The following is a 17,248-nucleotide window of genomic DNA, read 5'->3' as shown; positions in this document are numbered from 1 at the left end:
ATCTGGGATCACGTCCTGGGATACAGATCGCGGATGAATGGATTTAAATATACATATGTTTTTAAATTTTGTATGTGTTTTTTACTCTGTATTGTTATTTGATTTGTATGTGCTGTTGATTTTAGTGAATTGTTTTGGGCATTGAATTTTGCCAGTTGATGTAAGCCGCCTTGAGTCCCCTCGGGTGAGAAAGGTGGGGTAAAATGCTGTAAATAATTATAAATACAAATACTGTAGAGTCTCACTTATCCAACACTCGCTTCTCCAACGTTCTGGATTATCCAACACATTTTTGTAGTCAATGTTTTCAATACATCGTGATATTTTGGTGCTAAATTTGTAAATACAGTAATTACTACATAGCATTACTGCGTATTGAACTACTTTTTCTGTCAAATTTGTTGTATAACATGATGTTTTGGTGCTTAATTTGTAAAATCATAACCTAATTTGTTGTTTAGTAGGCTTTTCCTTAATCCCTCCTTATCCAAGATACTCGCTTATCCAACATTCTGCTGGCCCGTTTATGTTGGATAAGTGAGACTCTACTGTATATACAGTAGAGTCTCACTTATCCAAGCCTCTGGATTATCCAAGCCATTTTTGTAGTCAATGTTTTCAATATATCGTGATATTTTGGTGCTAAATTCATAAATACAGTAATTACAACATAACATTACTGCGTATTGAACTTTTTTTTTGTCAAATTTGTTGTCTAACATGATGTTTTGGTGTTTAATTTGTAAAATCATAACCTAATTTGATGTTTAATAGGCTTTTTCTTAATCCCTCCTTATTATCCAAGATATTCGCTTATCCAAGCTTCTGCTGGCCCGTTTAGCTTGGATGAGTGAGACTCTACTGCAGGGGTCCCCAAACTAAGGCCCGGGGGCCAGATGCGGCCCTCCAAGGTCATTTACCTGGCCCCCGCCCTCAGTTTTAGATGTAGGCTCCCCCAATGTCTGAAATGACTTGAAGGCACAACAACAACAACAATCCTACTTAACTTGACTATCTCATTGGGCAGAAGCAGGCCCACACTTCCCATTGAAATCCTGATAGGTTTATGTTGGTTAAAATTGTTTTTATTTTTAAATATTGTATTGTTCATTAATTTACTAATATTGTGCTACGGCAATAATTGAATATATTGTATATACATATAATATTGATAATAATATTATAATGTAATACAATATAATATTTATTTATTTATTTATTTAGTACAGTATTTTCTACCCCGCCCTTCTCACCCAGTAGGGGACTCAGGGCGGCTAATAATAATAATAATAATAATACAATGTAATAATATTGTATAATATAATAATATTAATTATATATTATATATTAAATGTAATATTACTAATAATAATACGGTATAGTGGTATAGTACAATACAGTAATATATAATGCTAATGTTGTGCTATGCTAATAATATAATATATTGTATGTACATACAACTTGTAAGCCGCTCTGAGTCCCCTTCGAGGTGAGAGAGGGTGGGGTATAAATGTAGCAAATAAATAAATAAATAAATAAATGATTGTTGTTGGGTGTTTTTTTTTTTTGCACTACAAATAAGACATGTGCAGTGTGCATAGGAATTTGTTCGGTTTTTTTTTTCCAAATGATAATTCGGCCCCTCAACAATCTGAGGGACCGTGAACCGGCCCTCCACTTTAAAAGTTTGAGGACCCCTGCTCTACTGTATATATATATATCAATGTAGACCCAGCCAAAGTGGTCTCCTTCTGTAGTGTGCAAAGGCTCAGCACAGAAGAGCTTCACAGGGGACGCCGAGTGCAACATGCAGAGCACATTAATGCACTACTGGGAAACGATAGCCTGTCGCAGTCCGGGAAAGGAAGGGGTTGAGATTGCAACTCCCGGAATCCACAGCCAGCTTCCCCGATTTTTCTCAGGAAGGCAAAGGAAGGGAAGGAGCGACGGAGCCTTCGGCGGGTGCGGCGCCGCAGACCGGAGCGAGGAGAGAGAGAGAGAGATTGAAAGGGGGAAGAGAGTGGGGAATGGAGAATGGAGAATCCCCCTTTGGCAGTGGCAGGTCCCAGCACGGCCAGGGATGCCTGGAACTCGTGTCCCGCGGCGGAGGGGAGACTGGCGCCCCGCCGTCAAGAAGCATCCAGATTATCCAGAAAGCAAGGAGGGAGGGAAGGGGCATTCCAGCCTGGAGTTGCCCTCCTAGACGTTGCTGGCTTTGGAAGGCAGGCAAAGGGCTGAGTGGTTTTGTCATATTCATTCCCGCGTTTCATCGCGGGTCTCCCCTTTATCAAACCGCTCTCGATGCCCGATTATTATCAAGAGCAGCGTTCCGTCTGGCCATTCCCGACTAGTTGTGGAGTCCTGTCCTTCTGTCCGTTGTCGCTCACTCCTCTGCCTTTTCATCCACGGTCTGAGGCTTCATCTACATGCAGTTCGATGTCAATTGTACTGCTAGTGCCCAATGTTATGGAATCCTGAGATTTGCAGTTTGGACAGGCACCAGCCCTCTTTGGCAGAGAAGGCTCACGACCTTGTAAAACTACAACTACCAGGGTTCCACAACATTGAATCAAGGTAGTTCACGGAACAACAGACAGGTTCAAGATTCTCCCCCTCCCTATTCAACTTGTATGCAGAACACATCATGCGACTTGCGTGGCTTGATGAATCCAAGGCTGGAGTCAAAATTGATGGAAGAAATATTAACAACCTTAGACATGCAGATGATACTACTTTGATGGCTGAAAGCAAGGAGGAGCTGAGGAGCTGGTCTTTTTTTCCTGTCAGGAGCAACTTGAGAAACTGCAAGTCGCTTCTGGTGTGAGAGAATTGGCTGTCCGCAAGGACATTACCCAGGAGATACCCAGATGTTTGATGTCTGATGTTTGATAACCAAGGTGAGAGAAGAAAGTGCAAAAGCTAGGTTGCAGTTAAAAATAGAAAAACCCAAGATTATGACAACCATACTGATTGATAATTGGCAAATAGAGGGAGAAAATGTGGAGGCAGTGACAGACTTTGTATTTCTATGCATGAAAATTATGCAGACTGCAGCCAGGAAATCAGAAGACATTTCCTTCTTGGGAGGAGAGCAATGACCAATCTCAATAAAATAGTGAAGAGTAGAGACAGCACACTGACAACGAAGGTCCACATAGTTAAAGCAATGGTATTCCCTGTAGCAGCCTATGGATGCGAGAGCTCGAACATAAGGAAGGCTGAACAAAGAAAGATAGACACTTTTGAACTACGCTGTTGGAGGAAAATCCTGAGAGTGCCTTAAACTGCAAGAAGATCAAATCAGTCCATACTCCAGAAAATAAAGCCCCACTGTCTCACTGGAGGGAAGGATATTAGAGGCAAAAATGAAGTACTTTGGCCACATAATGAGAAGACAGGAAAGCTTAGAGAAGAGAATGATGCTGGGGAGAATGGAAGGAAAAAGGAAGAGGGGCTGACCAAGGGTAAGATAGATGGATGGTATCCTTGAAGTAACTGGCTTGACCTTGAAGGAACTGCAATGTGGCGACGGCCAACAGGGAGCTCTGGCCTGGGCTGGTCCCTGAGGTCACAAAGAGTCGGAAGCGACTGGATGAATAAACAAGAAAAAAAAAGTTCAGGTGCTGCCAAATGGCATTAATTCTGCATTGTAGAGATGCCTTTGTGTCATCTCGCCCCCTCTTCATGGCTGGAAGTATCCAGTGGTCTTCATTTTTTTAAGTGTGACATTGTCTTTGTATAGCCCGTTTGGAGCCAGTGTAAGTGGTTTGAGTGTTGAATCACCACTGTGGACACCAAGGTTTGAATCTGGGCTGTAGCACAGGCTGTAAAGCAAGCCAGCTGCAACAAATCACTCTGACCAAGAGGTCATGAGTTCGAGGCCAGCCCGTGACTGTGTCTTGTCTCTGTCTCTGTTCTATGTTATGGCATTGAATGTTTGCCTTTATGTGTGCAATGTGATCCACCCTGAGTCCCCTTCGGGGTGAGAAGGGCAGAATATAAATGCTGTAAATAAATAAATAAATAAATCCCTGCTACCTGAAAACCAACACTGGCCACTTCTACACTATCCTTATATCCCAGGATCTAATACCAGGTTATCTGTTTTGAAATGGATTATATGAGTCTTCACTGCCAAATAATCTGGGATGAAACCATCTGGGATGAGATCCTGGGATATAGGGCAGTGTAGAAGAGGCCACTGTCTCTCAGCTTCAGAGAAAGGCAAAGGCTCTGAAAAAATCTAGCCAAGAAAACTATATGGATGTGTCAATGCGCTTTTGAACAATAGGTCAGTTGTAATTTATTTCTGCCTAGCTTGAATTGATTAAGGTCTTGCTTTTAGCACTTTATTCCCACTCCTGGTCCTATTGTCCTGTGGGTTGCACAAGCCCTATCCCCCCCCCCCCCATTTATCTCCTACATGTTTTGATACCCATGAATGTACTACAACTTTACTCTATGGTTTTAATCATTTATTGTTTTAATTTTGTTGTTACGTTTTTGAGTTTTATGTTTTTATTTGATTTTATACTTTGTGTACCCTTGGGCTTGGTTCCCCATGTAAGCCGCCCGAGTCCCTTCAGAGTGATGGAGGTGGGTTATAAAAAATAAAGTTATTACATAATAGAGTCACCATAAATAAGAAACCATTTAAAGGCACACAAGAACAACAATAACCAGCCTGTTAAAATATGTATTTTCTTTGTGTTGTCGAATTTTCTGAAGATGCCACCGACAAATGCAGGTGAAACATCAGGAGAAAATACTGCTAGAACACTGCCATACAGCCTGGAAACCTCACAACACTCCTGCATTTCCTTTGACAGAAAACCTACTTTAATGAGCTTCGTGCACAAGTAAATGTGATTAAGACTACAATGCCAAACTCCCACTAAAGGGGTGAAGTCAAGGCTGGAGAACCGGGCCTCCTTTCAGCACAGATACTGCAGAGGGAGGAGGGGATTCGAGCGATTCCTAAATCTATTTAGAGTACATCTACACATTAATGAATGTAGTTTGAAACCACATTAACTGCCATACCTCAATGCTCTGACATCATGGGAATTCTAGTTTTTACAAGGGCTTTAGCTCTTTCTGCCCAAGTGTGCTGATGCCTCACCAAGCAACAACTCCAAGGATTCCGTAGCATTGAGCCATGGTAGATAAAGTGGTATCAAATTGCATTAATTCCACAATTTAGATGCACCCTAAGCTATAGGGTTTTCTCCTGTCCACTCTCATCTGTAACAAAATCTGAAGTGGAGGAGGCAGAAAATGAGCAGGTGCAATCCACGTGGAAATACAGTAGAGGAAATCTCCCAAACCATGGTATGGTCTTTCTTATTGCTTGTCAATTGTAGTTCGGTGATTGTTTAAAAGCCTGTCTCAGCCTCTAATGCTGTCTCTCTGGTTCTCTCTCCATATCCAACACAGATATCCGTGAGACAGCCTTTGTCTATGCCATTACGGCGGCTGGTGTGAGCCATGCGGTGACCCAGGCCTGCAGCATGGGCGAGCTGCTGCAGTGCGGCTGCGAGGCAACCCGGAGCCGAGGCCCTCCTCTGCCCCCTGCCCTGACAGGCTCTGAAGGCTCTGCTTGGGAGTGGGGTGGCTGTGGGGACGACGTTGACTTTGGCTACGAGAAGTCCCGCCAGTTCATGGATGCTAAGCGCAAACGTGGCAAGAGTGACATCCGAACCCTTATTGACCTGCACAACAATGAAGCAGGACGTCTGGTAAGGGTTGACTCCCAGCTCCTTCTGTTTGAGTATCAGGAATCCTTTCCCCACAGACAACCATCCCCATTTTTTATTGATAAGACAGTGAGATGTGATAGTTTAAGCATTGGACCATGACTCTGGAGCCCAGGCTTTGAAGCCCCACTCAGCCATAGAAACCTACTGGGTGAACTTGAGCAAGTCACATGCAGTTTCATAGAAACAAAAGGTTGGAAGAGACTAAAAAGGCCACCTACCCTGTTTCCCTGAAAATAAGACATCCCCCAAAAATAGGACCTAGAAGAAGTTTTGCTGAATTGCTAAATATAAGGCCTCCCCCAAAAGTAAGACCTAGCAAAGTTTTGTTTGGAAGCATGCCCAGCACCTACCAAACAACACCAGAGCATGTAGAATTGGTAAATGTACATACCAGTTGTACATGGAAATATTAGTAATAACAAGAAATTCTTGATAGGATTCAGTTTGTCTGGTTATGCTGGTTTGTGATGAGAACTACTGTAAAGTATAAAATAAATGTTCATTTTTTTGTTCAACAATAAATGTGAATTCTTCTTCATGGAAAAATAAGACATCCCCTGAAAATAAGAGCAAAAATTAATATAAGACACTATCTTATTTTCGGGGAAACGTGGTACTATGCAAGAAAACACAAAGCACCCCCATCAGATGACCATCCATTGTATTCCCAGGCAATGTATTCCACTGCTGAACAGCTCTTACCATCAGGAAGTTTTTCCTAATGTTTAGGTGAAATAAATTTTCCTGTAGCTTAAAGGCAAACCCAAACAAATCTAAGAAAACTCTGTGATAGGTTCGCCTGAGGGTCACCATAAGTCAGAAATGACTTGATGGCATGCAACAAATTCCTTTAGCTTTTTTGTATTTTTGTGTCTCAAACTTGCTTTGCTGCCTGTCACATTTTCTCTCCCTTTTCACTGAGTGACCACACCTTTCCAGACAACTTCATATGCTCAGAGTAATGTCTCCAATGTAACCCACAGCTGAAGTCCTGATTCCACTGCAATTCTTGGGTCAGGCATTACTACAAGCATTGAGGCCCTCAAGGTTTTGTTGGGCTGAAGTAGCCATCATTGGTGAGAACTAGTGGGCATTATAGTATAACAGCACCTGGCGGGCCACTCATTTTCCATCCATGAACATCAGGAGCATTACCTGTAATTCAAGTGTAGGCACTTGTGTATGTTTTTGTATGCTAAGGGACAGAACATCGTATCACCATTGCAACTATACTTTCTCTTGTTCTTCAGCGAAATTCTTACAGTTGTCATTTTCTTGTATAAAGCTGAACATGCCCACGTTTTTGTAAAAGTTTATTTGGCATACAAAGAGAACATCACTGCAAGGGCAGTGAGTGGTCAAAACAGGGCAAGGATGTCACTGCAACCCTTTTGTTGCCATAACCTGACCTCACTTTCCCTCACCTCTGTGATCCAGGTAGTCAAATCTATCATCCCAGTAACCTGTTGTATATTTATTTGGCTACCTATGAAATCATTTGACACATGTTTTGAAAGAATGAGAGATACTTTTCCACCATACAATTCCTGCCCAGTGATATCATGTCTGCGCCACACATCAGAGTACAAACTGCTCCCCATGTTTTGCTTTCTCAAACTGATTCCTCACCTTTATTTGGCACTCTGGTTTATGAATGCAGCTTTCATTCTTGCTTCTTCCTGCTTACAAGTTTGCATAAATATAACTACCTTGTTCATCCATAGATGCCCATATTCTTTTCATCCATAGGCACCTTTCCCAGTTTGCTTGTATTGAATTTTCCCTGAATTACCCTGCAGTCATGAGGTAGCTTCTCACTCCTGCCCCTGCCTGTCTTTTCCATATCCACAATCGAGCCTGGCACACATCCTGAAGTTGCCACCAAATAGTATATTAGCTGCCAGAACAAGAAGATTCCATGATTGTCAGCAGAGCAAGCACTTCCATTCCATCAATAGATAATTGTGCAGATAAGTAAACACAGCCAGAAGGGATAATAAATATATGAACTGATGCCCAAAATAGGCAGATCTATGAGATTACATGCATAAAGAATGTGTGTGATGCAGTAGCTGAGAGTGGGAGGATAACTCTCTAGGGAGATTTAGTTAATTGGCCTATATCTAAGTATATTATCACAATATGAAAATAATAACATTGCTTTATATGGCCAAGTTAAGCCTTTTTAATATAATAAATATGAAGCCTCCTCTACTACTGCAACATAAATGCTACATTTTATTGCTATTCCAAATGTTCCCATCTTTTTAAACCTTGAAGGCAACAAGTTAATGGCAAGTTAATTCCAGAAGATGTTAACCCAACCAGAGTTATCTGGTCCATGTTCCATGACAGCTCCTGGTGGCGCAGTCGGTTAAACCCTTGTGCCGACAGGACTGATGACTTGAAGGTTGAGTTGCTGACCTGAAGGTTGCCGGTTCGAATCCAACCTGGGGAGAGTGCAGATGAGCTCCCTCTATCAGCTCCCGCTCCATGCGGGGACATGAGAGAAGCTTCCCACAAGGATGGTAAAACATCAAACATCCGGGCATCCCCTGGGCAACGTCCTTGCAGATGGCCAATTCTCTCACACCAGAAGCGACTTGCAGTTTCTCAAGTCACTCCTGACATGGAAAAAAAATGACAGAATATGATTTTTTTTTGAGCAGGGTGGACAACAATTTATAGAATATCTCAACTTGCATGGTTCTGACATCTTTTTCATTCCTCATATGAATCCCCTGATTACCTGATTTCAGAAGCAACACACACATACACATACACCTTTTTTGAAAATTAATAATTTTTTGGAAAATTAATTCCCCAAACATTGCTCTGTAGACCAGTTTTATGTAATTTCTCCCATGGATTGCCTATCTGGCAGTCTACTCAAAGGCTTCAAAACACACATAGAATTAATACTAGAAGCTTTTCAGATCAAGAGGCCAAGAAGTAAAAATGCATTGTAAAAGGTAGCTTTTTGCAATTATATTGCAATATAATTATCTATTTATACAATTTTAAAGCATATTCATGGTTTTCCTTTTTCTTCAAATCAAAATTAAGGATAGAAAAAACACATATCATTGTTAAGATTTAGTGTGGCCAAGATAAAATTCCTTTGGGAGAAAGAATTGGCCAGAAGGGCTGCTCGTTGGCCATAATAGTCTAAGGCCATAAATGCCAGAGGTTTTAGCTGGGAATCAATTTTAAAGTATTACTTTAGAGTCCTTCTTGTTTCTTTGTACGTATCGAGTGCAAGTATGTGTGTGTACTGTTGCATAATATCTTCTTGTGAGTTTTCCATCAGCAATTGAATAGCTCTACTGTGAACAAAATGCTCCTCTGGATACACCTTTGATCTGATCCCACTAGTGTCGCTCATCTTGAGCTCTTATAAACATTTCCTTGCCATACTTAGATGAGTCTTGGTAGTGGTGACAAATAGAGACCAGATCTTGTCACTCTTTGGAGCAGGATGCCTCCAAACTCTCTCTTTTAGGCATTTTGGCATTTTGCTCTCACTTCTTCATTGCATTGAATGTTTTAATTATCTCCCAATAGCAAAACATTATTGGAGATACAAATTGATTTTGCCAGTGGCTGTTTCTTTTCCTCTTTGCAGGCAGTGAAGGACCACATGAGGACCGAGTGCAAGTGTCATGGACTTTCAGGCTCCTGTGCCCTACGCACCTGCTGGAAAAAGATGCCCCCTTTCCGGGAGGTGGGAGACCGCTTGCTTGAACGTTTTAATGGGGCTTTCAAAGTAATGGGGGGTAATGATGGCAAAACACTCATTCCTGTGGGCCGGAACATCAAGCCACCAGACCGACAGGACCTCATCTACTCTGCTGACTCACCTGATTTCTGTGTTGCTAACCGCAAGACAGGTTCATTGGGCACACGTGGGCGGGTGTGTAACAGCACCGCCCTGGACATGAGCGGATGTGACCTGCTGTGCTGTGGACGTGGTCACCGGGATGAGACACTACTGCTGGAAGAGAATTGCCTTTGCCGCTTTCACTGGTGCTGTGTGGTGCAATGCCGGAAGTGCACAGTGCGCAAAGAGCTCAGCCTGTGCATTTGAAAAACCAAAGAAAAGACACTGGACAGGTATGGCACAGGTTGCACAGAAGAAGAATGTACTCCACCAGCCACTAATCCCAGAAATGTCATCGAGCTGTCATGGGGATGAATGGAATAAAACTGGCCTAGCTTGGAGCCACAGAGCAGCCTAGAAGACATCCCAGGAACAGATCCCAGATGCAGGCCACCTTGGAACCTCAGAAAAGATTGTCTCCAAGTCCTTGGAGTCCAGCACAGTTCCCAGCACTTGGTTATAGCCTCTCATACGGCAGGTCCTTGGCCTTCATTGCCAAGCTATGGGCCCCCAAAGGCCCCACATACCCTGTCTGCTTACTTAGACATTAATTCCTGAAAAGAAAAATGGAAACAATGTCACCTGATATTCTCTCACTGCCGGCTCATGTAGCTTGGCTGTATGTAGGTTTCTCTGCCCATGGGTCATGCACAGATTGCCTGGAGGGATGTGTTGAGCCTCATGTATTAATGGACCTTTACTGTGTCTGGGAGAGGAGCTGAGATTTCCAGACTATTCACTCCTATGGTTGCCTTGCTTCCCATCAACTTGGGCTGCCATTTCTCTCTACATTAATAAAGTTATTTAAACTAGCAGTGCCTTTTTCCACTGTTGAAAAATGGAGTGTTAAGTGCATTAAATAAACATTAGTAACTTAATTACTCACTGAGTGATATAAAGGTGGGGTTTTCCTACCATTACAGGTTCTTTAGAAAATCATGGGAGCATGTCCTAAAGTGTGAGGAAATTATCTCTGTTAGTAACTAAGATAACAGTGTTTATTGCAAACAGAAATTAACTCCTATGGAGCCACAGGCGTGGGGGGTTGAATGGTGATGTATTTAGTGTCAAGAAGGGCTGGATAGGGCTTGGGATAACTTACTCTCCATGGTAAGTTTTGTACCTTTGTTTTGTACAGAGCTTGGAAGGTTATTTTTTTTTTTAGATTCAAGTGGCCAAGATGGTTGGCAGCTATAGTCCAAAAAGTATGTTTCTTTTTATGCATTTTCTTTTAAATTCATAACAGAAAAAATCAGATCAGTGTGATTCCTTAAAATTAGCACAGCAAAAAAGGATAAATACCTAAATGCATGCATTTTCTCTTCTTAGGCTAAATTCAACACAATGTCTTTAAGTAGTAAGAGACAACTCACAATAAGATGTGAAAAGACTCTAGAGCAGGCATGGGCAAACTTCGGCCCTCCAGGTGTTTTGGACTCCAACTCCCACAATTCCTAACAGCCTACCGGCTGTTAGGAATTGTGGGAGTTGAAGTCCAAAACACCTGGAGAGGCGAAGTTTGCCCATGCCTGCTCTATACTTGCTGCTTGCAGTAAAAAGGCATTGCATAGCTATTTCATCTTTCCTTGCTGCTCTGATTGAAAAAAGATACCTTTAATAAAGGCAAAAAATTGGTGGAATTACAAACTGAAGACAACATTATTTGGATATATTATTTCAGGGAAAAAAACATTTCACCTGGAAGCATCTCCACTGGGGAAATATGCCCAAATGCATACCCAAATGTTGAACTGTCTTCCATCAGTCTCCTTCTAAAAATGTCAGCATGGATCATCTCTCCTTGAATATTCTTCTTCCTCCCACTTTAGTCATTTTCCTCATATGAATAAATTAATGTCAGGCCTTTGATTTTCATTCTGTTTCTTACTCAACTTGCACAGAATTTTCTCCTCATCAGCAGAGGGCGCCAAGGACTTAATATAACTTTGCACACACATCTGAGAAGAGCTCGAATTGAGTAGCTCAGCCAGTGACATTTCTGTTGTAATGATTTCCCAGGTGTATGTGCCAGAAAAAGAAAGGATAAATTCATATGTATCATTTAATGCTTTCTTTAGCCATGTTCTACTTTCATCTTATAAGTAAGAGACACTTTAGCTGCTCAACCCCAAAATTCTGTACTATCCCTACGCCTTTCTTCACAAATATTCTACATTGTTCCTTGTTGCTAAGATCTGGCAAATGGCTACACTTAAAAGTCTTTGTGTTGTTTTTGATGAGATCAGCAGAGCTTTTTTGTTGCTCTTGGATGCCTAGACTGTGATCTATCAACGAAAGAGCTCTCCATGTATGTAGTTAAATATTATCAAAGCTCTCTTGCACTTCTGGTAAACTCTACTTCTTCAAGCATCCTTTTTATGTTTAGTAATGTTACATAGTCCCTGGTCATTGAGAGCAGCCATGCCTGTGTTGTTTCCATGGGTTCTGGTTTCTAAGAAGACGCAAGGGTATATGCCAATTTTGGTTTTAGAGAGCCTTATACTGTGGGGTGAGTCGAGATTACAGAATGAATCTGTACACCTATGAGAACACTAGTAAAGGTTTTTCCCTGACATTAAGTCTAATCATGTCTGACTCTGGGGGTTGGTGCCCATCTTCATTTCTAAGCCAAAGAGCCGGTGTTGTCCATAGACACCTCCAAGGTCATGTGACCAGCATGACAGCATGGAGTGCCGTTACCTTCTTAACTACTGATTTACTCACTTCTGTATGTTTTCGAACTGCTAGATTGACAGAAGCTGAGACTAAAAGCAGGAGCTCACCCCACTCCCCGGATTCAAACTGCCAACTTTTCAGTCAGCAAGTTCAGCAGCTCAGCGGTTTAACCCACTGTGCCACAGGGGGCTCCAATGAGAACCATATGCACTTTAATTTCAATGCACCACAGGCCTTCAAAAGACAATCACTAATGCATGTTGGTTTGTTCAGTAGCCTCTGAGCCTTCCAGTAACAACAGGTAACACCAGTGTATTTGTGATACAGTTGAGTATCCCTTATCTGAAATGTTTGGGATCAGAAATCTTTTGGATCTTGGATTTTTTTTTAAATGCCATTATATATACATATAATGAGATATTTTGGAGATGGACCCTAGATGAAATACAAAATTCATTTATGTTTCATATACACCTTCTATACATAGCATGAAGGCAATTTTATATAATTTAAAAAATAATAGTTTGTGTATCTTGAAGCTTCAAAAAGCAAAAGTATTACTATCTTAGTCACCTTTATGGACAATTTTTGATGTGGGAATCTTTTAGATTCTGGAATTTCAAATAAGGGATGCTCAAGTCATATTTCCAAAATAACTCTCAAAATGCCTTAGTTCTTGATCGGCTGTTAATTGGATCATGGGAGACTGTGACTGCCTTCATGTGAGATTCACAGTTACACATGACTGCACGGGTGTAATTGCACATAAATATGTACATGCCTGCAGGCACACATGCCTAGCCCTCTCCTTGTCCTCGGTTGCTTCTTTGCTTCCTGTGTGCTATAGCTGGGCTGCACAGAGGGGACAGCTCAGTGTACCATGACGAGGATAGGAATTCCTGATTCTCCCAAAGTGAAGCCATGTGTCAGGCTCACCACAACACAGGAGGATAATGAGAGGTTTCTTCCTCGCATGGTGGGTGCAGCAGAAGGGGGTTCCTCTGGGTCTTGCTGCCCCAGTCATGACTGGAGGGGTCACCGCAGGTCATGCTGGAGCTCCCCTACCACCATCCTCACCCGGCTTAGATTGTGGCTTTCAGACCACTCCCTAGCACTGGGCAGGAGGGTTATGCAGAGATAGCAGGCAGCTGGCTTTGAGGTTTGGGGAACACATCCCTGCCCACATCTATAAGATAACCTGCTTTGAGACACTCTCAATACGGTTGCTCCAAAAATTGACATTTTTTCCTATCAGTGTCAGTGAAGTCAGGGAACCACAACAGCAATCTGACAAGTTATGTGTACCCTATTAGTAAGTTAAGTAATGACAACTCAAGCCCATTGGAGGAAAGGGGAAATTGAGAACGGGAGAATGCAATGAAGTAAAAATGAAAGTGTATTTGGTTTACTTTTTGCAAATTGGTCTCCATTCCTGGATCAAAATATTTGCCTTTTTGTAGAACATGGACTAGGAAGCTATAGCAATCCCATCTGTTGTGTGCCAACAGGATTGCCAAATAAGGAAACAACTGGATTAACATAACTACTGGTGAATAAGAATGAATTCTTGGATAGCTAACAGTAGAATTCAGGAACACATTAAACAAGCATTATTAAAAGATACAGTAGAGTCTCACTTATCTAACATAAACGGGCCGGCAGAACGTTGGATAAGTGAATATGTTGGATAATAAGGAGGGATTAAGGAAAAGCCTATTAAACATCAAATTAGGTTATGATTTTACAAATTAAGCACCAAAACATCATGTTATACAACAAATTTGACAGAAAAAGCAGTTCAATATGCAGTAATGCTATGTAGTAATTACTGTATTTACGAATTTAGCACCAAAATATCACGATATATTGAAAACATTGACTACAAAAATGCGTTGGATAATCCAGAACATTGGATAAGCGAGTGTTGGATAAGTGAGACTCTACTGTATTAAAAGGGCCACCACAATAACAACACAGGGTCTATCCCAGATATTTCTCATGTTAACAACAACAACAACAACAACAACAACAACAACTTTATTTTTGTACCCCGCCTCCATCTCCCCAAAGGGGGCCAAGCCCAGTTAATTACAACAAACCAAAATAAAATGCATACATAATACACATCATCAGCAGATAAAATACGTCAAGATAAAAACACAATTATACACAGTAATATAATAAAATACTAAAATAGTAACAATACATGGTAAAACATAATTTAAAACCAAAACAAGAATTAACTAGAACAAACTGGGCGAAAGTGCGGCGGGGGGGGGGGGGTTATATTGTGAACCTGATAGGTGAGAAAGATGGATAAAGTGCTGTATTTAATGGGAGACTTGGTGTGGGATAGACAATGAAATTATTTACAAACTAATGGGACATAATAAAGTGCAGCATATATAATGAATTATCATTGAGACGGAACCTGTCATGCGGATTCATTATTCATTCTCCAAAAGCACACTGAAAGTTCTTTCCAGTTGTATACTGGGTTAAAATAAACTGACCTGGGGATCTGGTATGAAAAATATCTGAATGTACTGGGAGATTAATAATAATAATAATAATAATAATAATAATAATAATAATAATAATAATAATAATAACTTTAGTCTTATATCCCGCCCCCATCTTCCCGAAGAGACTTGGGGCAGCTTACAAAAATATTATGAGGCAAATGAAATGTGTATGGATCTCCAAAATAAAACTGGAAAGAATAGAGACAAAATCTTCAACCTTCTTGGGGTTTTTAATCAGCTTGGATAATACTGTAAACTGTTTGGGACTATTACTGGTCTCAGGACTGGGAAAGTGTACACTGTGACACTGTGCCTGGACATAACAGAGTGGCTTGCAAGGCATAGAGAGATCAAAGAGCCAAACAATTGACCCTGGCTTTCTGCAGCTGCCCACCCCTGATTTACATAGTAGTTATAACCAACTGTCTGTCCAAAATATATGATGACATAATTCTGGTCTATAGAAACCCCACATTGTGGACAACTTGCCTAAGGCCATTCAATGAAATCTGAGGCAGGGGCTTACTAGCATTTAGCTTTGTCTTTTTGCCATTGAATCTGGAAGTAGAGTGGCTCCTTCTTTTCCAATATCACTTATATTTCCTAGGCGTGCATGCCAGAGTTGTAACATTATTTTTGCCTCCTTGGGTACAAATGTATTTGCTTTTCTAACCACAGGTAATTACAAACACAAAACAACACATAAAACAAAACTAATGGACATATACAGAAATCATGAGTTCAACAGATTAGGGTAACATAGTGAGGTTTCTCAGATAAAACCATTTTTTGTATGATGTATATTTATTTTGGTATTTCAGTAAATGTTAATTTTTTAATGTCAATCATGGGATCTCACAAAGCATGAATGGAACATCTCAAAACAGAATGAAAAATAAGCTTACTTGGTTAATATACACCGACACTGATTAAGGACAAAGGACATTTTCTGAAAATCCAGGAGGGGTAAAGGCTCTAAAAATCTGGAAAAGAGTTTCTACAACATAAGATCCTGTTATCTACTAAGGCACTATGGAAAATATTTTGACCAAATTTTGTCATATCCCCAATCAAACTTTTTTGCTTAAGTCAGTATACAAATTAAGGCTACAATATTGATCTAAATGTTCAGATTGCTGCATTTGGTTCACATTTGTATGTGTAGCAGAAAGTGTATTTCAGGGAGTAATGACTCCTTCATAAGGCAGAACTTAATTCAATACAGAATGGGGGCTTTAAGAGCACATACCAGAAGGCTGTTCCACCTTTTACATGAACTAGTATAGTGTCCGAAGAGAGATCTTACAAGGTAATTTGAAGGAATTTCAAAGATGCCCATTTGACCACTTATCTTGGCTTCATGTCAGGGCTGAGAGGTCATCTGTCCTGTGAATATTTTGGATGCTGGATAAATTAAGTTTCCGCCTCTGCCCCAGGTAAAGCTTGCTATTGCTTAATGTTTTCTAAACTTTGCCTTTAATAACTGCAATCTGAGATAGCCAGGAGCACTTCTCTTGATATAGTATCTCCAAATATATAGAGGGTTGACCTGTTCAATGACATGTCCAGTAATAATCCATCTGGCCTGGAGGTGTGAGCAGGAGGTATCCATGCAATGCTACAATATTTGGTTTGGAATGATAGGCAGCTGTTCTTTGTGACAAAACATTCAAATTCACTCTTCAGTCTTGTTAAATCTTTCCATACGTTGTCTCAGAATACTGTATATCCTTCAGTTCCCATCCTAAATGTTTGTTCCATGCAGATGCGTGCAACTTTTCTTTCAAAATAACAATATTTTAACTACCAGGGGAAACTTCTACAGATGCAAAGGAATGGCAGGTACTTGCACTTAAAACATTCCTCTTCTGTGTGTTTTACTTTACCAAGCTGTTGTTTTTGGCAGCGATTTTTATCCTAGAGCAAGGGTGGGCAATACGTGCTCCTTGAGGTTGATTCCAACCCTCCATATTTGATTATGTTACTTTGTGGAAGATACTGAAAGCAAGATTGCTACTAGCGTGGTGAATACCTCAGCCCAAAAGTCTGAACTGACTGCCCTTACAAGAGCCCTCATCGTATCCAAAGGACAGGCTGTTAATATCTATCTATCCAGGGAAGTTATGCTCCCCCTCTATTCTGCCTTGGTCAGACCACACCTGGAATACTGTGTCCAATTTTGGTCACCACAGTTGAAGGGAGATGTTGACAAGCTGGAAAGCGTCCAGAGGAGGGCGACTAAAATGATTAAGGGTCTGGAGAACAAGCCCTATGAGGAGAGGCTTAAAGAGCTGGGCATGTTTAGCCTGCAGAAGAGAAGGCTGAGAGGAGACATGATAGCCATGTACAAATACGTGAAGGGAAGTCATAGGGAGGAGGGAGCAAGCTTGTTTTCTGCTGCCCTGCAG

At 41.0% G+C, this 17,248-nt stretch overlaps 1 protein-coding gene across 2 annotated transcripts in view; it reads left to right on the top strand.

Annotated features, from left to right (window-relative positions):
* The window catches only part of wnt6 (Wnt family member 6), a 69,662-nt gene extending 59,211 nt beyond the window's left edge, over window positions 1–10,451 (top strand). For both annotated transcript variants that reach the window (XM_062967295.1, XM_062967294.1), the window contains exons 3-4: window positions 5,437–5,738; window positions 9,385–10,451. In XM_062967295.1, the coding sequence (XP_062823365.1) occupies window positions 5,437–5,738; window positions 9,385–9,846 (764 nt within the window). In that variant the 3' untranslated portion in view covers window positions 9,847–10,451. The remainder of the gene's footprint in view (window positions 1–5,436; window positions 5,739–9,384) is intronic.
* The last annotated feature ends 6,797 nt before the right edge of the window (window positions 10,452–17,248 follow it).

Source organism: Anolis carolinensis, chromosome 1 (assembly GCF_035594765.1).
Source record: "Anolis carolinensis isolate JA03-04 chromosome 1, rAnoCar3.1.pri, whole genome shotgun sequence".
Taxonomy (NCBI): Eukaryota; Metazoa; Chordata; class Lepidosauria; order Squamata; family Dactyloidae; genus Anolis; species Anolis carolinensis.
Note: the sequence above shows the minus strand (reverse complement) of the source record. Positions and strands in the feature narration are given on the sequence as shown.